This window comes from Poecile atricapillus, chromosome 17 (assembly GCF_030490865.1).
Source record: "Poecile atricapillus isolate bPoeAtr1 chromosome 17, bPoeAtr1.hap1, whole genome shotgun sequence".
Taxonomy (NCBI): Eukaryota; Metazoa; Chordata; class Aves; order Passeriformes; family Paridae; genus Poecile; species Poecile atricapillus.
Window position 1 is genome coordinate 4,811,520 of NC_081265.1, and position 24,972 is coordinate 4,836,491.

Sequence of the window (24,972 nt, forward strand, 5' to 3'; positions counted from 1 at the left end):
GATAAATTTATTCTGGACTAATACACCGAATAAGTGTGCTGGTCTAGAAAAACACTGTCAACCCAATAGAGAATGGGAATTTCAAGTGCATTACTGGAACAATCTTCCAGTTAAATTTTATCCAGAAGATAACCCAATTTATTTCCCACAGTATATAGAAGGAAACACCACAATACTAATGGAAAAAGCTTCCAAGCAAGCTCTTGTATATTCAAGGAATAAAAGGTGACAATGAAGGTGTTCAGTGACTCTTATGAGCAAAAATATAAAACTATCTTAATACAAGGGATTTTTAAACTTTATCTTGCATTTTCACATGACATCTGACATGAGAAACCCACAAAGAATAGGTGCAGCAGTGCAGGAGGTAAAAAAGCAGCCAGCTCTTTAGAAGGAAAAGCTGACTGGGTGTACAGGAGGAAGAGGGAGCAGAAAAACTCCTTGGTTTTGAATCCAGGCTATAAATTACACGAGACTTACATTTAATTGGGAATTTCCTTTCAGAGACACAAGGAAGCCAAATACTCTGATTTATTGGCTCATAATTATAGACAAATTTGGAGGCAGAAACAAGACTTTTCTCAGAAAACCCTGACTACAACTTTTTATTCTGGTAATTTTTTCACATTTAAGACTGGCTGACATAAAAAGTACTTAATGTTAGGACTGTGACTTAGACAACTGTTGCCTAAGAACAGCAAAGTCTCTTCAAGAACACTTAAGACTAGAAAGGTTCTACACTGTTATTCCACTCCATTGATCCAGCTGGTCTCAGGGTTCTTATCTCAATTCAATAGCAGAGAAATAGATTACTGCTCTAAAATATGAAGGATCAATTCTTCACTTTTAATTAAAAGCTCTGTAGTAACACAAGAACCACTTTGTGTTGAAATCAGTGTGAAAGAATAGTCTATATGAGCACCAAGAGAAAAAGAAGTGTTCCCTTCTCCCTTCCACAAAAAACAATTAATTCTTAAAAAATAATTACAATTTTTAGAGCCTTCAACATACTTGCTTGACTACTTGTAGCTGCTCTGTTAACTGTTTCCGTAAATTCACAGATTCAGACAATTCTTCCTGTTAAAAAGAAATAATAAATAAGTTTGAAAGAGAAAGAGTTTTGGTCCTAAAGCAATTAGCTCTTTCAAAACTACAGATAACAATACTGATCTTCTATCAACAGCTTTTATAAAACTTGTGATAAAACCACCTCTAAAAGCTGACTTTTCTGTGAGTTCATTGATGCTGTTTAAGTTTCTTGAGTATTTTAGAATTATTTGCTGAACATTTCTGGGATGTGTGTTAAAGAGTGTAAGAAATAAGGCAATTAACTATAGATTGATCATTGTCAGTTTTCCACATCAGCAATTTAGGGACTCCTGGTCAATATTCACTGTATTCAATGTAAATGGGGTTCTTTCATTTCAGTACTCAGAAGAAGAACCCTTGTGCACAGAACAGAGAACTAATCTCTGGCCATTTCAAAACAATGCCTCTGTAATTTACAGCAAGAAATTTTTTGGGCCAAGGGACAATTTTTAAATTGTCAATATGCCAAGCTCAGTATTCCTGTCTAAGAACCAGAGTTATGTGTGCTGAATACAGAACTTCCTATCTTAATGTTTGTTAAAAAAGAAATTCAGGACAATAGGAATGTGGTATTAACCAGGAGTATTAAGAAATAATATTTATTGCTTTAGGACTTTGGAATTTAGTATGGTTGGGAAGATATGTATTAAATTTGCACACAGATTAATTTATCCTCCAGTTCTGATTCCTTTCAGAAGAATCAGCACATGCTCAGACTCTGCAGCTACTAGCATCACACATTTTTAAATAAAATTACCATGCAAATCAGTCATTTCTCCAAATTCACTTCTGTGAAATGTCTGCTTAGTCTCATTTCTCTATGGATCAGATTAAAAAACGTGTTAGCATTCAGTATAATGGCTAAAATTCACTGTCTCCACAAATATATTGTAAGCAATCTTCAAATATGATTAGGACTGTTTGCACTGCCATTTTATTTATCTATGAAAAACTGCACATAAAATTAAAAAAAAACCCAGTCAATTACTATACATACTCAAAAAATTAATCACTTGAATAATTTAAAGCAAATAAAAATTAAGTGTTACCTTTAATATACTGATTTCTTTTAAAGCTTCATTTCTTTCTTTCTTAAGTTTTTCCACATCATCCTCCAAGGAATCACAAGTTACAAACTGTGTATATACAAACATGTAAGGTTAGAATGTATTGCTAACTGTGTCTTCCATGATCTTTAACATCTTCTATTAAAAGTTCTTGTTAATAAACTGAGAAGACAATCTTAATTTTAGGATGATTTATAGATCTGAAAATGCTAAAAATGTTTAATAAAATTTTAACCAACTCATCTTCCAAATGAACAATTATTTTTCCTTTTAAAATGGGTTAATAAAGTATCTTTTTAAAAGTACCAAGAATACATCACTATTTTAATATTTTAAATAATAAGGCATTTTATTTTAGGTCATTTACTAAGAATGCTCTTTTTTTAAAGTCATCTCTAGAATAAAATGATTTTCATTGTAGCAGTAGCTCAAATCACTGGGCCCAGTAATTGTTTCTCACTCACACAGGTTGTGACAATCCAAATTTTACTAAGAAACCTCAGTAAATCAATGTTGTCCAGACTTACAACAAACCACAATTCAATTACATTAATTGCTTTCTGCAAATTAGGCTGCTGAAAAAAGCTTCACAGAAACTAGGTTATCTTAAAGAACCCTATGCTGCAGAGCTGTTTTAAACATCCACCCAAGATTTTGAGTTATTTTATATACAATAAACTCTCCAATAATCTCCTCCCAGCTGTTAAAACACTGACCAAGCACATATTTTACCTGTGAGTCCTGTAAACTGGCACCTTCACTGACTCCAGAGGTTTCAGATTTGTGACCATCATCAGCTGCATTTGAGTGCACAGACAACAGTTTCCTTGAAACTTCAACGAAATCTAGGAAAAAAAACCCAGATTTTGTTTTTGTAGCCTGGAAGTTCAGTTTAGTGACAGATCACTGATGCACCAGAACTGCCAATATCACCATGAACAGCCACTGTCATAAATGCAGTGTTTGCTCTTTAAGATTTCTAAAGGAAATAAAGAAAATCAGAGAGATAGCTCCAAAGAGAAAGTTCTGGTAAAGCTGGTAAGAATAAAAATACCCAAACACATCGTGGAATGAAATATCCTCAAATCAAATTGTGAAGGAGAAAAGAAAACAAAGGTGGTGTGAAGCTTTCCTTCAAAGCACCTGAGATGTTCTGCATTTGGTAGGTGTCAGTGAAAAATGAAATAAATCTGCCCTTCCCAATGAGTTGACCTTACCAGAGGAGACAGGAAAAAGGAAAAATTTCCTGCTAACTCAGCTTATAGTTTCCTTTTCAGGCTCTTTAATATGTCTGAAAGCCCTGATAGAGGCTGGGTAAAATTGATGTTGACAAGTTGAAAGTTTTAAATACAAACAGTGCCTCATGAACAATCAACATGCCTTGGATTACCCATACATTCTGAATTAAAAAATCCTGCTACACTATGTCAGAAAGGTGGAAATATAAAGGTCAGTTTATTCCACATAAAATCTTATAGAATATCCAGTATCTTTCTCAGTGAAGATATTTTTTGATGTTTAAGTCCAAAATACTGTTTTTCACACACTAGTGTTTTTCATGGACTTTAGGAAATGTGAAATTTCCATCAGTTTTAGCATCAGAACCATCATGTCTCACAGGTTCTGAAAAATATTTTTAAATTGTCAGTGTCATCAACTGAAATTGTTATAAGCAACAGAAGCAATTAATTCCCAGAAGAACTAGGTTTAGTTGGAAGAATTGTGTTTGTCTCCCTGCAAACCTATTTCTGTATGCAATAATTGAAATGTTTTTGCTTCCCACATACTAAAGTTAGGTGATCCATCAGTTTCCTTGCTTCAAGAAGCCTCTTTAACCATCAAAACTCTCAAAAGTAATTTTTGGAAAAATTACAGTACCCTAATTTCCCTAAAATTACAATTTTCTTGTTTTGTCAAAACAAAAAATTAAGGATTTTTTGAGCACAAAATTAAACTTTCCCAAGGTTGGCCTTCACAAGATAAATTTGTGATTTACATTCCCATTACTTTAGTTTCAGAATTTCAAGCTTACTTTCATACAGTAAAAGAAAGTTCTTGCCTCAAATTATCATTTTATTTGCAGCAGCAGCAGCCCAATACTTACAAAAAATATATTAAGGGTTATTATCTATAATTTCTGTATTCCTACTTTTCATTATTTTCTATGGTAATTAACAAATTATTACCTCCAAAAGACACTGTTCCTTTCGAATCTTTATGAAGTTGCTGCCTTAGGGCTTGCTGCTGTTCATTTGTGAGCTGAATCCCAAGATAATTCAGTGCCTGGAAGGAAAAAACTTATTTTGGAGTGAAAAAAGAAAGGACTAAAGATAATGACTGCAGGGATGGGGGGAGTAATTAAAGAGCTACACTTCAAAGAGCCTTGCTATTCTGGTTCACTCTCACTGACAACACTTTTATTCCAGAGCCACTCAGTGACTTTTCCATCTAATTGAGAGATGTTCAGATATTATTTAACATTGAATACATATGAGTGCAATAAGCAAACCCCTTTGTCCTTAATAACTGCTTTAAAAATCCTGAGGGATGTTATGATTCCCAGAAGAGTTAATCAGTAATTAGATTAACAAAAACAGTAATTTGCCCAATATATAAACTGAAATATTGGCCTGCAACATGAAAGAACTACCCAAATAGAAAATTCTGTGTGTCATTTATACCTCAAAGTTTGTCAGCCTAGAAATATTGTCCAGATGTTTTACCTGGATCATGAAGGGGGAGGAAGGAGAACTGAGAAGACTTTAAGTATTTACCCTCTCCAGCTTTTCTGTTTTGAGAAGAATACTCAAGTTCTTTCCTTGGGGTTCATAATCATCATTCTGGCTGGGGGCAATAACTAAGAAATAAAAAAAAAATAAAGCAATAATGATGTAGTGGTAACTGTTTTGAAAAAAAATTGTTCTGAAACTCTGCTCATCAAGTAGATGCCAGCTAAATACCCATTTGCCAAAAATACATGTTAATCCTTACACTGACTTTTTTTTTTTAAAGGACATAATTGTAATCAACAAAAATTACGATTATCAATCACTTCCACTATTTTTTTTTTCGCATTGAAAAAGTGACAAGTAGCAAATTAACAGTAAATAACCAGGAATAGGTTTGAGTGATCCATCAAGCATATGGCTTCTCCTTGTGGTATTTTCTCTTCTCTCAGAGATACACAGATACTCAGGAAACAGAAGGGGAAACACACTTGTGAATTCCAAGAGAGACCTCCAAGACACACCCTTGGTGTAACTGACAGTTGCCAAAAGCACATGGAGTGTTCTAGAAAACACTGGGGAAAGAGAGGGAATGACCTGTTCCCAAATGTGGGCTATGTGGAGGGAGCTTAGGCTGAACTCCCATGGCCCCTCAGTATTTTTTCCTGGGAAGGAACTCTTTTCCAAGAATTCTTGTCCATTAGGCTACCATCAATCAGCACCTTGTACCCTTATAGTCAGAAACACAAATTTGCATGGGTTTTTTAACTATCACTTGGGATTTTAGATGTATGAAAATAAAAAAAAATCATTGATTGTATTCATTATTTATAAATATAATGTAGATCTTCATGCTTCATTTCATTAAGGGATTAAAAAGGTACTGAAACCAAAACCAGCATTTGACAAGTAAAGGATCCTACAGTTTGAGATTTTCTCTAAAGGAACAGAAGGAATCGCAGAGAATTCTTCTTTTTTTTAATTTTTTTTAGTTTCACAGCGTATCTGTTTCCAAGCTCAAAGTAATTTACATTCTCTTTACATGCCAAAAGCATAAACCAAAATATCTTGAAAATCTCTGACATTAACACCTCTCACATGCTATATTAAATTCTGAAGACAGTGGGCTAGAACCTTGGTGGAATTGGCTCAATTTTCCTTCAGCTCAGAATGAAAAAGCCTCATGTGTGAGTTTGTGCAAAAACTTCTCAAAACTATGCTGATTTTTTCATAAAGTGTTAAAAAAAAAAAAAGAGTATCTCATCTAAGAGATGCTTTAATTTTTCAAGGTTGTCTTTGAAAGTTTATCCTTGAAAAAGGGCAGCATGAAAGAAGTGGCAGGTTTGACAAAGGATGTGCTGTTAAATAAGAAGAAAATGAAACATGACAAGAAGCAGTACAAACTGGAGCTGCTCTACTGCCTACGTTCTTCAGATGTGTTCAGAGACTGCCCCTCTTGCTATCTTCAAACAAAGAAGCTCCTGTGTGCTGAATTATATTAACCAAGAGTCTTATATTCTGAATATATTAAAAAATAACACTTTTGTCTTGTTCCTTTGATTTAGATGTAGTGTTTTTCATGGTCAGTATGTCAAAACTGTGGTCATAAATCTCCTCCAGGTGTATTCAATACTAAAACTTTGCCAGTTTCAACAGCTCACATTTGGTCAGCTCACCCTTCAAGGAAAGGAACCAACTGGTCAGATTTGCAATATGGGAACTGTTTCATTTTAAATTTGAATATCTAATATGGACTATAATAAATGCAGGTACAACTTAAATAACATCAGTGGAGGGACATCTGGAATGAATCAGATCCTGTGTATTTTTTTGTCCTCTGCTCAGTACATTAGACATGAAGTTGAGAAGCTCAGCTTTTGCTTAATTGTTACTGCCTGAAGAGAAAGAATAAAGTTGAGGTCTGTACAGAGAAATACTGAACAGAGTCAGTTCTATCAGTGTGTCAATAGGGATTCCCATTATTGAGTCACTCTTGCATTTTCACTGTTTCCAAATACAACATATTTGTTTCCCACAGGAATTAAAATTGTTCAGCTCATATTTGGTACTGACCAAATTTCACAAACTCTCTTTTTCCTTAGATGTTGTTTTCAAACTAGATATTTAGAGATGTGATCAAAGTGACTCTTTGTTTGAATGTCATGTCTCTAAAGCACAAATATACATGATATATTGTATTTGTTATTAACTGGAAAGCTGTTAAGAGGGCTGAATGTTATTTCTATCCTTTCAATATGCTGCCCTGATTTAAGCAGTAAAACCATGCAAGCAGCATACATCCCCAGAATTTCATCAAATCAAGAAAGCACAGTTTCTATGGCAACCTAATCTTGATCTATACGTAAGTCTTCATTATCTGGTTTCTACTGAGTCTATTATCATTACTGCTGTATAGCAAATGTTGTGATCACTCATTTTTGCTTGGTTTCAGCTGTTTGTTAGAGACAATGTAAGTTATATTTGACAGAAGCTACTAAAAATCCATTGATCTCAGTCCTTTATTTAGGAGTATAAAAACAGTGCAATATTCCCTTTTTTTAAAAGCCTATTGAGTCTCGTTATGTATTATGTTCTGTTTGACTGTTATTGAAAGAACAGGGAAAAGGGTGGCAGGGAATTAAATCAGCACTTACCCGTGGCAGATGCAGCAGCAGGATTGCTGTCTAGACCAGTAATTGGAGATTGCCCTCCCATCTTGACTCCAGTTTCCATCTACGAGAGGAAATGAAAAGTCATGAAATACCATTTCCAAAGCAGATCAGAAGCCAAGCCAGAAATACACATTAATGAAAAAAAGGACAGGAAGGAATACCAGGGGAAGAAAAAAGGGCTGGGGAGATCAAAACAACCCCAGGAGAAAAAGGTATGGAGGGGGTGGTAGTTGTGAGAGGGAAGAGCATTGAAAAAAATCAGATCAGGGACTCATCAAAACCTTGGGTTTTGAAAATCTTCACAGATTAAGATAGCACAGTTTCTCTAGGCAACCCACTTCAATGTTTATATCCCTAATAGGAAAGAAAAATGGGCAAGAATTTTAAGTACAAATATAAGATTTGAGAATCACCTGTTTTGACTTTGTGTTTGAGAACATTTTATTCTTCCTTCTTCTAAGGCAATACTTTACTTAGCTTTAAAAATATGATAAACTGAAAATGTTCTTTCAAAAAATTGAAATACTAGTTTTAAAATCTTCTTTCTCGTGGTCAGCATTATTTCTTTACACTAATGGTGAAGTGTATGAACTAAAACAATTGCTGCTTAGCCAAAAGAAAGGGGAAAACCCCCACATACTTCTAGGACTTTTTTTTAAGCAAAAATCTCATCATCACACAACAAGTGTGAGATTGTACTGTACTCACACATATGTGGTAAACAGGGAGTATTTTATCTCTGAAATATGTAACTATTTATATCTAATTCCAAAACTTCAGAGAAACAGTAAAGGAGAAATTGATATCTAAGAAACAGTTAATGCTTATTTAATTTATTTTCTTACCCCAAGTCAACTAATTCCTCTCATCAGTGTGATTTACTCTCCTGTTATACAACATGGTTTTTCCAAGAGTTTTGATATTCCAAAGACAATATTGTGCAGGAAAACAGACAGTCATTTTCTTACTAAAATGGAAACTCAATTACAATTAAGAGAAAAACAACCACTTGCTCAGTTTGTTCTAAGAGGAGTAAAAAGCACACTCACAGCATCTGGAGGGAATGTTGAAACCAGCCTCCCATTAGGAGAGGGAAGAGGACCAAGTGCTGCAGCCTGTTGCTCTCCATGTGCTACAGAAGATGTTAAGAGGCTGAAAGGATGCTGCAGATTCTTTGGATGACTGGGTATGTTTTTCTGCCTAATAAAAGCTATCTCCCAAAAATTTTCAAACCTAGAACTAAAATTTTAAAAGTTTCAACATATTGCATACTTATATTATTCACAGAATTTATACTTCTGCAAAAATTACATGTTTCCAAACACCATGTATGGGTTTATTTAACTATTTTTCTAAAAGGATGTTCTGTTACCCATCATTACAAAGACAAACACCGTAATATTTTATTTAAACATTAAAGTATCATAATTTTGCAGTTCTAAAAGGTGCACTTGAGTCTTTTCTACAAAATAATATTACAACTGAGTATTTAAAATAATTAGTATCTCTCATTTCCTCTAAGCACACAAAAACACTTTTCACATTAATCTGATCATAAATATCATCTATTAAAGCATTTTGGGTGGTTGGCTGTTTGACAACAACAGATACCTCATCTTTGTTCTGTTGATTATACTTTTTGCCTCTTCATAGGAGACTCCAATCATGGACTCTTTGTTGATGGACACAAGCTGATCCCCAGGCTTCAATCGTCCATCCTAAAACAACAAATATAAAACCAAACCCACAAATTTTATATTAATTGCTAACACTACAGAAAGAACTGTATAATCACAGCACTTGGACATGTTCCCCTGGTTCTATTAGAAGAAGAAATATCAAGAGTCATTATAAAAACTTATCAGAGAAAATAGACATCAGAAATTATATAAATAACAGCTCTGGACCCAGATAAACACTTCTGTTAAAAAAAAAAACAAACAAAAAAAACAAGACAAAAAACCAACAGATTTTTCCAGCACCAACCCATCTGACTTTAGGAAGCTTCTTTACTAATTAATTCAGCTCTGAGCTGGATTAATTTGTATTTCAAAAGGAAATGTCCATGGCAATACATGGAACTCTTCAGACACTCACTGGCCATGTTAATGAGAAAACCAGATTGGTCTATTAGTACTCACTAGTCAAAACCATGAGAGAAATAACCTTGTCAACTTTGTGCTTCTGCTGAATTAATTGCAAAAAACTCTCTATTGGCACAAGAACATCTCACATTTCTGTCCCAGAGACTCTAAGACAGGGCTTTAAACATGGTAGGCTAGATTTCTCACTAAGATAGAGCTGTCTTTACTCACATTTTAACAGAGCCCTCAACAATTTAACTGGAAATTCATGCAATTCACCTATGCTTACAGAGTTAGTTATGACATTTGTCTAATGTAATACACATCAAATTACACAGAATATGTCTCTGCTTCTCAGCTCCTAAGAAATCAAATACAAAATCAATCTATGTTAAAAAAAAATGTGTGCAGAAGATAATACATAGGAAATAAGTAAAATACCTTCTCAAGACTAGTATAATTTTACTTACTTAACACACACATACCATAGTTTTAGCTGTGTTGTTTCAAACCCATGCCAGTATTTTACTACTTTTTTTTTTTTTTTTTTGTCACTTAGTGCTTTGGTTAAAAGAATAAAGTTGCAAACCTTTTATTTTGCATTCATCCAGCATGTTCTAAGATATCCATTTCAATGGTGCCCTCATGTGGCAGACGTTTAAAATATGTTTATTACTTCACCTTCCCAAACAGGATAACCAGGATTGTGGAATTACCTCTATTATTGCTAATATTAGAGCTTACTGGAAATTGATGTCTTAGCCTCAGTCTATTGATCATGTGTGACAGGCTTTAAATTATATGTTCACTGTGAGAAAAATGTTTTATAAGCCACAACAAAATAGGAGAAAATAAAAGAGGATCTATTGAAAGAGGTCTTGGAGAAACATTGCATTTTTATCTTCCAGCTTGCATTTTAGGATTAAACTTAGTCTATAAAAATTCAGTAACAAATAGTTATAAACTGCTCGGGGATAAAATTCACTGCTCATGAATTGAGCTTGTCCTCTTTTGCTGGGCCAGAGGCAAAGGCTGGTTATCTACATTTCTAAATAAACAAAATTACTCAGGATGCCAGAAGAGACACTGGGTAAACAGTTCTGTGTAGCTGAACCAGGCAATTATATTATTTATTTACTTCTTATGCTGTCAAATCCCCCTGATTTACATCTTGCATTTGTCAGAAATTAAGAGTGATCAACACCAATTCATATATTTTATTAGTCTGCACTTTCAGAATATTTTTTTCTAACTTGCCTACACAATGATTTCCAATTGCAAGGATCCATCTAAATTAAGTCTCAGGGAAATATGATTTTCTGAATGTACAAGGAAATGAAATAGAGGTGCAATCTGGAGCTCTGTCCTATCCTTCCTGATTTACCTTGCATCATGAAATCTTCTATAAAAGTTGGTTTCGTACCTTCTCATACATAAACTGAGGAAGAATATCCTCATTTACCTCAAATGAACTTATGGATAAATTTTAAATACATTGTAACTGTTACAGTGCAGTGAGATAATTCTGTCAAAACAGAAGGCAAGGAGCAACACAAAAACATTTTGTATTTGAAAAATGACTGCACATGTAGTGTACAAAAGCAAGTACAAAATTAAGACAAAAATACAGGTGTCTGAAGGGGAAGGAAGGGAAAAAAGGCCTTTACCTTATGGCAATCACCACCTGGGATAATTTCTTGAATGTATACCAAAGGTCCTTCATTTCTGTTAATTCCTCCCACAATATTCAAACCTAAGCTTGCTTCTTTGCAAACAGAGATAATCTGAAATGCACTGTCACTAGAGGTACAAAGAGAAAGAAAATTAGAATTACTTCACAGAACTAGATAATAAAGACTGAAACAATAACTTGTCTTTATCTTACAGATTTTGTAAATATGTATTACAGTAACAAATAGAAATAGTGGACATTTAATCTCAGTGTTCAAATATTACACTACTTAAACTCAGCAACCTCAGGCACTTCTGACAATTACAAAAAGATTTGAATACTCTATTTTACAAGGCTAAAAACTCCTCTCTACTATATAGAAATATATACTATATCCCAAGGCTTATGGGAGAATCACATAAACCAGGAACATTAATTCATTAGGAGACACTAAAAAAATAACCTGATTAATCTTCTTCTACCACATAAACAATAAATAAACAGAAAAATGACTTATTAAAACGGAAAGTCTGCAATGTTGATGGCATTATGAGCTACAGGACTAGAAGTTAAAAAACAAAACCAAACTTTAACACATAGTGCTCAACCCAAATTTTCCAGACCAGCCAAATACAGCATTTCCTGCAGCTCCCACAACAGAGGTACAGTCAGTTTTGGAGATTACTTTGGAAGCTTTGGGGATGGTGGTGGGACAGAATTATTTCTGCTGCTGCTGGTGGTGATGTTATCCTTCAGATGCAGCTGAGGACTCTGTGACCTTGAGGATGACCCAGAAGAAAGGCTGTCTATAGATTTTGCTTCAAAATAAAGAAATAACAATAAAAACAAATAAATAAATAAAAGCCAAAAAAGAAAAAGCATAAAATTTTAGCTCACATGAGTAAGTTCAAAAAAACCTACACAGTTAAGAACTGAGAGCCACTCAGGGTTCCAGGAATAATTTTTTAAAGCATAACAAGTGATTATTTTTTTCAAATTGTGGGCAAAACATGAAACTGACTAATCCTCTATGCTCTATAAAAGCATGTTAATTAAGCAGCGGTTACAGAAAGATTAGAATTTTTAGTGCTTTAGATCAAATTTTTTCTAGCATTTTGTGGCACATTACAGCTACAAATACCAACAACTTTTCACATAAATCACTAATTAAAATTTTAAGTAGATATCAGTATATTTATTTTAAGAGCTGGGGAAACTGACACACAAATTCCTCAAGGTACATATGTGTTTTGTCTGACTGTGAGCCACTTCCTCCAATACACCTCCTCTCAAATAAGGAATTTTAAGTACAAGTTTCTACTCCACCCAAGGCTGATTTTTTTCCCCCAGGATTATTTCAGGCTGGGAAGTGATCTCTCACCAGCTAACTGATGTGTCGGAGAAGCTCTTGCAGAGCTGGTGTCACTGTGAGAGCCATACTTATCCATCAGGTCATGAAATTCTTTCCTGTGCCAATAAAAAGATTTTGTCAGGATTTGGTGTTAGTTTGAAACTGTGAGACTGGCACTGCTCGTACTGAACAGCTGTTCCTCCTCAGAGAAGGAAGCTCAGCCTCCACTGAAAGAGGAAAGCCCTGTCAAATGGTCAGAAAGGGCAAAAAAAATATCATATAATGCATGATAAAGATGAGGAAACAGACTATGGATGAAATGGACTGTTGGTAAAAACTTTATTTTTACCTCTCTTTAACCTGCATTTCAAAACTTTAAAAACTTGTCATACAATCAACTACAGATAATAAAATAATAATTTATTAATAATAAAAACTATGGATACAGTGGTACTACCAAGCTCCAGAACTATTTATTTATATTAGAGGGAATCAGATTATACACTTATAGCATACTCATGTTTTTAAAGAATGCTTTTAGTTCAATTACACTGAACAAGAACCCAGAAGAGAATGACAAAGATGTGGCTCCTTAAAAACAAGAGGATTGAAGAAATATTTATTTACTACTAAAAGCCAAAAGCAGAAGTTCCTTGTAGATACCAATACACCAATCATACTGTAACAGACTGGCAAAGATGCACATCTTGTGTGCCAGGCATCGAAGAGAATACAAAAACACTTGATTCACCTGATATTGAATCCAGCCTCATTTAAGCAAAAAAACTGATAATCTGAGCTCTGATTACCTCAGTGATAACTGACTTAAAAAATATAAATAATCCATAGTGATGTAAACCAGAAAAAACACCAAATTAATACTACAGAATTAGTCAGAGAGAAAAGAAATTAACTGATTGCAAGGAGAGTAACTCCCAGGTTGTTCGACTTCTGAAGGTTTATCAAAAAGGCTGGGTGCATTATTTTTTAAAAAAGAACAACATTTATTGTACTAATGCTGGCCCCAGGGTACACACACAAATCACAGCTGAATGTAAATCAAATAATCTTTAAGCACAGAATGTAAAGTCACAAGAAATTAATTCAGAGGAGGTTGGTGAGGGACTGCAGAGTGGTAAATTCTGCCCAGGCCATTGCACTTCTCCCTGTGAGTGGTTAAAGGACTGATGGATTTTAATTATTCAAGGAGTTTACAGGAACTAGGCCAGTATGCTTTAGATAAAAGCAGATTAAGAGGGGACCTCACATATATGTAGGCAGTCTGAAAAAAGGAGAGATCAGAGGCTACAGAGTGATTTAAATGTCTGTTGAATACAAAAAAATAAAGGAACAGAAAGAGGAAGCTTAACTCGGACAAAAGGCTAAAGGAATTTAGAGAAAAATCCTTTATGGGGAGATTACTCTGGAAGTGGAACATCCCATGAAAGGCAAATAACAGCAGATACTCCCGCAATGATTATCAAAAATAGTTACATAACAGCTGTTTTCTCCTGAGATTTAAGTCAAAAGGGGATACAGACCTGGATTGTCACATTGCTGATGATTCTCTGCCAATATTGGTTTATATGCTTAACTTTCAACAGTCAGGTTAAAGCAATATTTAACATAAATGTCCTTAAAATGAATATATTTTGGACTACTTGCTGCAGTAAACAGTTTAACCTACTTATCCAAACTATTCAAAGCTCATTAGAGATTGAAAAGCAAACTTCTGAGGGGAAAAAACAACTGAATCTGCCTTTTGTTGGAAGGCAAGACCAGTTTATATCTTATGGTTTTGTGATAGCTCTACCAGAGCCCTCATTTTCATTATTTTAAAATGTGCGAAGCATTTCAAGAACTATCACAGCAGGTAATTTTTAATGGTATTAGCTGTAAACATAACATTACAATCCTCCTCTTTAAACTGAAGTTGGCCTGAGCTTGCTACTTGAAGTGATTGATGCAAGTGATCTCAGAATGAACTAGTATCAAGTATTACACAGAAAAATGTGACATGTGCTACAATTCTGCAATTAAAACTAATCTGAAATAAAAATACATGCAAGCCCACCCAGTCACCCTGAGATACAGCACTGGATTTTTATCAGTTTTAAGGTTAAAATAATTTTTCTCTTACTTTGCTTCTTCATCTCGAGCAATGAGCAGAGACATGTGATTAGAGGCTGAGGCTGTTCTCAGGATGTCAACAGCCCTAGAAGGGAGCAGAAAAAGGCCAAATAAATATACCAGGGTGCTGGCAAGAACTGAGCAGTGCTAGAAGAGAAGGAAAATGGACAAATTGCTAAGGTAGTTAATAATTTTCATGGCCAGATACAGAGAACAGAGCTTGGCAGCAGCAAAACTTAAAGTGAGCACCAGGGAAGGGAGCAAGAGACAGACTGTGGTGCATCTGCTGACAGCAATAAACTGGGACTGACCCCTCTTTCCCTTCCCTTCTGTCCCCCATCCCTCCTTGGGCCATCCTGCTGCCTTTCTGAGCCTCTTTCAGGATTTACAGCCCATCTCAGCAAAAGCTACTGCTCAGGTGTGCCTGGCTCAGAATCTCCCTCAGCAACACAAATGGCAATTTTCCTTTGGACATTCAATCTCCATCTCCAGCACTGAAAGCTGCACTGATCTCTACAGATCCAGCTACAGAAACCATCTGCAGCTTACTCTTTTCCCCTTCATTGTGCCATTATATGATTGCTGCCATCATTTACATTCACCAGTACTAAACCAGCAGATAGTTATATTTTAACAGCTTCTGCTGCTGTTTTCACACACATTCTGTAATCTCTGTCATTAAGAAACCAGTTGAGTCTGGTGTTCTGCTTCTATAAGCCCTTCACTTTTCCACAGCAGTCTTCTGAATTAGATTTATAGGATAAATTACCTGTGAGTTGAACTCCAAGGATCTTGGGGCAGTTGTGCTCTTTCAATCAGTCACTGATAATGTCTGGAGTAATGCATGTATAACATTCCAAGCTCTAATAAACATTCACTAATCAGTACAAACATACCTTTCATTTGTTACTCCAACCAAGTTTTCTCCATTGACATCTAAAATTAGGTCCCCAGTGAGCAAACGGCCTTTAAATGAAACCAACAGTGATTGATGAAACAACATGAAAATGGTGAACATACTATATTAAACCAGGTATTAAACCAGGACTTTTCCTTTCAATTTTATGTCACTTAATGCATTAAACAGCTTTATGACTCCTGGCACCTGATCCTAAAAAAGACAAGTAATTGAGATAAGACTAGAAACCAGAAATCAGTCTTATTAACGACAGAATACACACTGAAAATAACTGTCATTTATCTATTTGTAGTATTTCCACACATATTTTTGAGACTAGAATTTATATTTCACAGTTGTGGAACTAATTTTTATTTGAACCTTACTCTTAACATTAATATACATTAATTACATTATATATGTACAATATACATTAATATACATTAAACTAAAACATTAAATAATGTTTTAGACATTAATATAGTCAGCTAAAAGCTTTTTCTAGAGACAATTCTATTTTTTAACTCCCTGAAAATCTCAAGTCTATGAACTTGAAGTTGATTAAGATTACTTTAAATTATGATTTTGAACAAAACAAAATGGAATCTCAAAAAACCCCAGAGACCTAGGATGGAAGTCTGTAGCTTAATTATTGCAAACTCTACTGAGTGTAATTTCTTCTTACCACATTGATCTTAACCACCAGCACACCACTACTATTAAAAAAGAGTAATAAAAATTATCAGAACTAATTAAAAATACTAGTTCTATACAGGAAACCCCCCCTCTTATACCTTAAAAATTAAAAGTGGTTCAGCATCTCAACACTTACTCAGTGCTGAAAGATTACCAATTTCCTTCACCAGCCATATGTAGATTTGAAAACATTTTCAAGACCTGAGAGTATTAAAATCTTTTTCCATAAAGGGTCCAAATTTCATTTCTCTACCTTAAAGTAAGCCAAAACTTCATGGGTCCTGACTAAACTGTACTATTTTAAATATCCTTACCCACAAAGTAAAATAAAGACTTCTTTTGACAGCTTTTTATATCCAGCGTGTTTGTGGCCAAAAAAGTTAAAAACACTTACTATCTACAGCAGCAACCCCTCCAGGTAGAATTCTCTTTATGAAAATCCCATAATCTTCTGCTGTTTGTGCCCGATAGCCTCCAATAATTTTAACTCCTGAACAACAAACAAACAGATAAAAGTGAAAATTTGGTTATTCCACCTACTGTGCTAAATGTACTTGCATGCAAATCCATGAAAGCCAAATAAACCTTCCTGATGTCAAATATGATTTGGCAAAGCTCACCAGGTGTTTTTAGGTTTGATTTATTCAGAATAACAGAATGTCTTAGTTACCTAATCCATTCTGGCAATCAGAGAAAGAGATGCGGTGAACAGCTCGATTAATTCCATGAGGGCCCATAATGGTCCTAAGGAATAAAACAAAGATCATTAAATTACAGAAATGTACATAGAGCTATGTTAACAGAAAAGAAATTACAGCAACTGTGTTTTCAACTGAAGTAAACCCAAATCAGTTTTCTCCACTGGCAACTTCATATCGTTTGATATCTCTGAGCCATCATCTCCTCAGCCAAAAATCAATCTACTCATCACAAATATCAGATGGAGAGGTATAATAGATACACAGTTTACTTCCTTTTCCCCCAAAGCATTTCAGGCTGAACTGTGAATCCCATTTTGTGTAATAAAAGGGTTGTGATTAAATATAAACAAAATTCCACAATCTGGTCCACCTTAACATTTAGGCAAGAAAAACATGCCGTAAAACCAGTCTTCATCAGGTAATGAATATTTGAACAAAAGCACAGCTGAGCCAATGCATAAAATTATTTCCTAAGATATCTAAAATATAATTTTGTGGCTATTTATGAACATCATATTTTCCAAAAGTCCCCTAATTTCTTCACTCAGCTTTGATCTCTTTCTCTGTTGTAAAAAAGGCTTCTTTCCAAACTCTTTTGCCTGATCCTCTGTGTACCTTCCCATCCCAAGGCAAAACACCAGGATAACACTTGGAATTGTCTAAAGGCAGAGGAATATTTTGAAAGCAGTTGATCATCCAACAGAATTTAAAAAGAATACAGAGTAAAATTAGAGTTTTGAAACCTAAATTAACAGTTTCATCAGACTTATGACCAGGACGCTGCTCTGAGAATGCAGTGTTAAGAATATAAATAAATCCAGATTACCCTTTACCAGGTTTTATTTTCATTTAGATGACTTATGGGTAAAAAAAATGTAAGTTGTATTATAGCTCCTCTGTCCTTTCCCTGCCCCATTTTTGGAGAAGACTTGACAGATCTCTTCTAGAAAAGAGCAGAAGCATGACTGAGGTTTCTCTGCTTTGACCTACATATTGTTTGTTCTACATTACATAGAGAGTTGCATTTTCTGGAGGGTCCTAGTGAAATGGAACAACAAGAATTCAGTAGCAGGGTGGGAGAGAAGATCAAAGTGGAGGACACAATGACCCAAATCCTTCCACACAACCTAATCCAGCACAGCCTGAACTCCAAGCCTGAAACTGGGTACATCTGCAAAAGCCAGAGAACATCATTAAAAGGTGCTGTGCCAGAAGGAAGAGAGAAATCCAGAAGGTCCAAATGTTCTTAAAATTCTAGGACTAGCGCTGAGATCTGGCTTCTAAAGAATACCTGCAGCTCTTTTGCTTTTATAGAAGAAAACTGGATGAGGTTTTTTTATCAAGGAATAAGCACTAGCTCTGAAAAGCAACAATTTCTCAAAACCTCATATTTCCAAGTATTTGCAAAATTATCCTTTGGATTAGAAAGGCTGGCCACAAGGAGAGACCTAATAATTCTAACAACCTTTAGAAAAAAGTAAACCTATGCTTAAAGCACTGTGTAATTTTCACTGTAGTATTTCTTGAAGTATTTGTTTCACAGGCTAAAGAGAAATAACGAGTCCCAGTGTATTTGGTGTGAGTTTGACAGGACTGCACATGACCTTGCTGTGATGTGTCAGAGCATAAGGTACCCTTTGTAAAGCTAAAAGCGAACTTTTTTTTCCACTGCTTTCACTTAAACACAGCCTGAAAGGAAGAACAAATCCCCAAGGCTGATATTTCTTTAAGAATACCCTTTGGACAACCTCCTACTCCATGAGAAGGACAGAGTATTTTGCATTACTACCCAGTTCTGTCACTGCAATTATCCCACAATTTGTTTTGAGGCTGAAGGACAGCATACTAATCATGCTTTGTCCTGACTTGTCTCCATCTCTGAAATCTTAAATGAAGTACACTGATCTTTAAAACAGGCAATTATTCCATTTTTTCTCTCTTGCCTTTTGCTGCTACTGCTATTGGTTTTACTCGGCCACTTCCTCTCAGCAGTTTTCACGTGGTAATATTTTTGTTAAAATTAAAAAGCAAGAACAAAAGTTACTTCAACCTTGCACAAACCAACACAGAGATTTTACTTTCTTCAAGTCTGAAAAGATCAAATATCAGACTTTAAGTCTGAAGTTTAGAGTTCACCAGAAATTGCAGAACATCTTTAGGTACTATCATATAAAACAATCATGAAATATGATCAAATCTAAGAACAGAACATTTTCAAAAGTAACCAGCCATACTTTCAAAAGAGAGATCCTAATGAAACTAAAATGGATTCTGACAAAGAGGATACAGAGAACACACAACTAATAATGTACAGTGGAGAGGAATAAGGAATCTCTGAAACACCGGAATTGTGATGCTGCCACCTACAATTAGAAAGAACTGGCACTTTGGACAGACGACTTTTACATGGTACTCAGGTCTGTTTATGATCTAAAGACTAAATCCCTCCAAAACATGCAGTTAAAAATTACTTTATCACATAAAAGTAAAGACAAAGATTTTCAAATGCCCCAAATTTGTTTAGCATATCACATCTAGTTGACTTTCAGTGTTAGGGTTTTTTATCTAATATAACTTAGATCTTCAAGTTAAGCTACTTGTCATAGTTCTAATAAAATAAACAGAGCTTTAACAATTTCACTGTAAAATGACTTGGATTCAGCACCCATTCAACATTTATTTTATGTCATCACTTTCAATATTCATGAAATGTTAGAGTATTTCTCCTAGAGCATTAGAAACATGCTCAACAGTATAAATAAGGAAATAAACTCCTAAACCAGTTTGCAGTAGTAACAAAAAATAATTCAATGTTCTTTGCAGAAAAAGATGCAAATTAAATAATCAGATGTTGCTAATTATTTTTTGAGGTCAGGCAAAAGTACTTGTAAGCAAGGTTTTAGCATGTAGAGAAGATGTACGGCAAGAGATGAAATACACAAGCAAAACTCACCAAACTCACTATGCTATAACCTTCTTAGATGAAAAAACACTAAACTCAACACTCCAGCTGAAGTCTGGATGCTAACAGACTTAAGTGTGCAACATTCTGGTGCAGATGCTCCAGTAAGGGAAATTGAAATTAAAATTAACCTACTTCTATTACTTTTTAGCAGTAAACACAAGGAAGTTCAACAACTTTGGGTTTTATCTTTTAGTACTTATCAGTGCTTATCAGAACATACAGCTCCAGATATTCTTCTGATCTCTATTCCTGAGAAATGATTCATAATTTATATCCACAAACAAAATATTTAACTATGTTTATCAATGGGAGAATAATACAATTTGCTCACAAAACACATATTACCTGACACACAAAAATCTAAATTATAAACTCTGTCTGTTGATGAAAAGAAGCTGAAAATGCCCACAGCTTTTAAATTATCTTTCCTGTACGTTGCACAATTACAGACTAGAGCAATGCCCTCAGAACTGAATGGTTGAGCATACCAGTATAATAGAGAGAGACCATCAAAACGCTCTGGTTCATCTTCAGCCCCTGGAGAAAGCAAGGACATCCTTCAGCACAGCAGGAAAAACAAGGACAACGCAAGCAAAACACACTGGAGGTTTCCAGTTCAGCTGGATAAAGGTTATGAGCAGGATGATTTCTGCTACCAACTAAAAAACCCAAACACAGAGCTCCAGCTGAGCGTCTCTGCCTACTTAATCTTCTCTGAAATCCTCTGCGTCACATGCACTAATTCACCTAGAGAGGTAATGCTTACTTTTTCTCTCTTTGAAATGGCCATTTATAACAATTTTAAAGACTGCTAAATGCAAAGGAGAAAATTTACTACATTATGATTAAGCAATCCAGATCCAGCTGCCAAAGGCAAATGTGATGATTAAAAGAAAGTTATTTCCTCCTGTTCTTCTAATAATTTATTTGAATGATCCCTGCAAACAAGGTCAGAAGCAGTAACTCATGACCTTTCTAAAGCAATCTTCCTAGCAGACTGGATTATGCACAGACACACAAAAGGGAAAGCCAAGAAAGCAGACTGAAAGTATTAATGAAATGAATGCCATTATGCTATTACTTTTCATTCTCAATCATATTGCTGGCTTGTGCCATGATCTAACTTGGTTTTTACACTTTCAAGATACAGCAGTCAAAAGTCAACACAGAACTTTGGTTATGTATTTTCTCTAGAAATGGAAACTGACATGTGCTTTTCTGTGAAAGGAAATAAAACTGCCAAATTTATGTCATTACACAGAGAATAATCCAGCTGAAGAAGTCAAACACATCACCCCTGTTCCCAGAGGTCAGACCCTGTGATAGGAGACTTAGTCTTGCAGAGAAATGCACATTTTCAGAAGTTCTGAGTGTTGACACCAGCTTAGTTAATGAAAGTTTCCTTCCAGGTTTGCCTCAGAAGTACCCCTACTGCTCCCCCTTTCTCAAAAGATCATAACAATACTGCAGCATGAAATGAAAGCCAACTACCCTGCATTCACTGAGGGCTTTAAGTAGAAAGGTGAATCCTTTCTAGCCAGGAGCAACCCTGTGATCAGACTGTCAGGTCTGGAGGTGCAGCAGGAGGGCTTGGCTAAGCCAGGAATGCAAACACTCATCTCAGGTGCCTTTTTTTTTTTTTTTAAAGCTGCAGTGACTGTGGTTCCAATAGCAAACAATCCTTCTTGGGAAAGGATCCCTTTGTTGAGAGACAACGTGCTGAACAGTGTTCACATAGAGAGTGGTTAGTCCTGAGAGCCTGCAATGCACACACAGAAGGGGCAGAGTGACCCACTAGAGAGTAAGGAGCACATCAGAGATGGAAATGGGAACATAAAGCAGCTTTCCCAGCTCCCAAATTGTGAAAAGCCCCACTGGCACAGTGATCACACCCATTAAGAGAGGAAGATTTGCCCCTTTGTAGGCGTTTCTCAGTCAGCTCACTCTGCTGGTGTTACAGGCATTACAGAAAAGCCATTGATATTTTAAGCCTCGTATCAATTAGATGTGCTCTAGGCAAGGTTACATAAAATACCAATAGACTTTCTCCAACAAAACTATCCCTGTTCTTAACACCAGTGAAGATCAATTAGTGGTATCAATATCAGGAGCATTTGTCAAAATGCATCACTCAGACCAGCTAGTGTCATATTTTCTGCTATAGAAACCCCCCAAGTAACACATGGCTCAAGGCTCTGCAATTTCCTTGTTAAAAAGCAAAAAGTTATTTTTATTAAACCAGACATAACAAACTTCTGAACAATTAAGCAGATATAAAGTAGTATTAGGCTCATTGCTCTCATTTTATTAGCGTTACCTGTAATACATCACTTGTTCAGAAAATTACTCCTCCAGCCCTTCTTCAAAGCAAACTGTGCTTCGTTCAGCTTCCTGAACTCAGCCCCAAGGCTTCTATCCCTCTTCATCTTCAAATTCTGTTGCTGTGCTACTTTTAATGAATGACAGCATCATTGCTTCTCTTGCAAGTCCTCAGCCTTTCAAGAACATGCTCAGAGGAACACAAATTACTTTTTACTTCCAGAAAGATCTAGGAAAATTTTAACTCAAAACTCCATGAATTGTAGTCTAAAGAAGTAAGACTAAATTTTTAAGAGACTTGTACAAAGAAGCAATCTACTATATACAAGTACGTTTTCATAGTTCAGAAGCATTAAATTAAGAAATCTCTATGCAGGGTTTTATCTCTACAAAACTAGTCCTAAGCAAGTGCTGGTTAACTGGATGAAAAGCTTAAGGGACAATTCCTCCCTCAATGTGTAAATTCACTGGTGTTGGTGTTAGCTTATCTACAGACTGCTTCAATATCAAAGTTTTTTTCCTTTAAGACTTCAGCAAGACAAGATCCTACCAATGAAACTGCAAGAATTTTCATATTATAATCCAGTAATTGTATTTCTGCAACTAGGGAAAAAAAGTACTTACTCTTTCTCTGTATTTGTGAGGGGATCTGGACTGGACATCTTCTTAGAAGCACTATTAAAATAAAAGTTCAAAATGGAGAGTTCTGACACATGAAGAACAGGCTCCTACCCAGGGTCAAAACTGCTGAAAAAAAACAAGAGAAACCACTTTCTGAGATTTACATGGCCATGTTTATTTTCAGACATTGGAAAAAGTCTTATTTATTACTGACTAGGAGAAACCAAACTGGAAGAAGAAAACTGCCAGGACAAAATGGATACAATTCACTGCTGAAAACAGTTAACAACTTGAACGTTGAACATTTGTAGTACCGAAACATTTCACATCCTCCTCTGAATTTGTAAGTTAGAAATTAGGATAAACCTGAATTCCTTGTGATTAAAATCTTCTAAAGAAGGAACAAACAGATTACAATTCCAGGATAATGTAACATAATATCAAAGACAATCTCTTCTTTTTTTTTTTTTTTTTTTAATTGAAAGTTTCTTGGAAAGAGAATGGTGTTTTGTGTGTCTTGTTTTCTCATGCTTTTTTAACTTACTCTCTGGTATTTGGTGTCTCTGAACTTCTCACGTGAAGTTTGCAGAACAGGTCAAAACACACAAAATGGGCTTACACACCACTAATGTAGCAAAAAACCCCAGAAATTCACATTGTGTTCTTATTAATACATACAACAGATTGATAGGAAATACAAGCCTGGATATACTGAACTACAATAATTTCAAAAACTGCTACAAAAGCACTAAAGAAAAAATACTCGTTTGTATCAGTAGTAGCGAATCTTCCTGACCTTGTGAGGTGCATGGCTGAACCCTCACATGCCAGAACCCAGAACAGGAATTATTTCCAAGACAAGAGGGACAAGAAACTCTCCCAACCCACAGGCAAAGATGGTACAGGTGCTCCTGGCACCAGTGTCACACCACAGACCCTGGCCAAGATACTGCACCAGGGGATTCTGCTGTCAGCCTCCACAGAATCACACCAATTCCTGTGTGCTGTATTTATTGTGTGAAAAAGATGTTAAATCCACGTTGGAATACCACAAACGCTCCTGCAGTAAATGTTTTCAGGATTTGCTCACCAAAGGACCACAGAAACAGACATCTGAACACAAGGGAAATATCACAGTATATGTACCACACTAAGCCTTTACTATTCTCTCCTTCAACATGGGAAATTAAGCAGCACTAGGAGCCGCCAGTCCTTGTGTGAATCATCTTACTGGAACCACCACAGAAGAGACACAGCTCTAAAACACAGTAAATTCAAGTACTGCTACAGCAAACTTTATTAGAGTGCATGGCACCAGCCGTGTGTAAAACGATTCTTTCTGAACTGGCCTGACTTTGCCTGTCCTCAAGTTACTGATGTTTATTAACAGCACTCGCTACCTTTGCAGCGTGTGAGTACCAGTGCCTGAACAAAACCAAATACCTAGAAAACAAAATAACGTGAAGCAAAGCACCAGGGAGAAAAAGCAACAAACAACCGGTGTCAAATGTCGAAAAGGGGAGGAACTGCACGGCCCCGGAGGGACCATCCGGAGCAGCCCCGATCCCAACCCCGTCCTGGGGTCGCTAGCGCGGAAGCTGAGGGATAACCAGACCCAGCTCATCCCTGCGGGATCCAGCTCATCCCTGCGGTACCTCCAGTGCGGGATACCTGCGGTACCTGCGGCACTCCACCCCTCCCGGTGTCCCTCCTGGCCGGCCTTTCGGTGCCGCTCCCGCCCGCCACAGCCCGCTCAGTGCGGGAGCAGGGCGGCGGAGCCCTGAGGGCTGCTGCAGTTACCTCGTACACACCCTGAGAGGCCCGAGCGAGGAGGGGGCAGCCACGGGCGGCTCCGGGTCCGCCGCGCTCAGCGCGCTCTGAGGGGGCGCGGCGGGCAGTGATGCGATGGCGGCTCGGCCCAACCTCCCCCTCTACGGTCCCTCCTTCACTCCGGCTCAGTTCCCACCTCCGTCCCTCCCCG

The 24,972-nt window shown here is 36.2% G+C and overlaps 1 protein-coding gene across 3 annotated transcripts in view; it reads right to left on the reverse strand.

Moving 5' to 3' along the window:
• The window catches only part of STXBP4 (syntaxin binding protein 4), a 63,553-nt gene extending 38,633 nt beyond the window's left edge, over nt 1-24,920 (reverse strand). The window contains exons 1-18 of one of the 3 annotated variants that reach the window (XM_058852649.1): nt 24,792-24,849; nt 22,995-23,045; nt 20,540-20,588; nt 17,056-17,129; nt 16,780-16,875; nt 15,688-15,757; nt 14,802-14,876; nt 12,692-12,777; nt 11,996-12,128; nt 11,306-11,438; nt 9,166-9,272; nt 8,604-8,793; nt 7,537-7,615; nt 4,931-5,013; nt 4,343-4,439; nt 2,889-3,001; nt 2,139-2,225; nt 1,012-1,077 (exon numbers count right to left, since the gene is read on the reverse strand). In XM_058852649.1, coding sequence (XP_058708632.1) covers nt 1,012-1,077; nt 2,139-2,225; nt 2,889-3,001; nt 4,343-4,439; nt 4,931-5,013; nt 7,537-7,615; nt 8,604-8,793; nt 9,166-9,272; nt 11,306-11,438; nt 11,996-12,128; nt 12,692-12,777; nt 14,802-14,876; nt 15,688-15,757; nt 16,780-16,875; nt 17,056-17,122 — 1,482 coding nt within the window. In that variant the 5' untranslated portion in view covers nt 17,123-17,129; nt 20,540-20,588; nt 22,995-23,045; nt 24,792-24,849. Of the gene's footprint in view, nt 1-1,011; nt 1,078-2,138; nt 2,226-2,888; nt 3,002-4,342; nt 4,440-4,930; nt 5,014-7,536; nt 7,616-8,603; nt 8,794-9,165; nt 9,273-11,305; nt 11,439-11,995; nt 12,129-12,691; nt 12,778-14,801; nt 14,877-15,687; nt 15,758-16,779; nt 16,876-17,055; nt 17,130-20,539; nt 20,608-22,994; nt 23,118-24,791 lie in introns of those variants that run through there. The other 2 variants (XM_058852648.1, XM_058852647.1) reach the window with 2 other exon arrangements.
• Nucleotides 24,921-24,972: the final 52 nt, after the last annotated feature.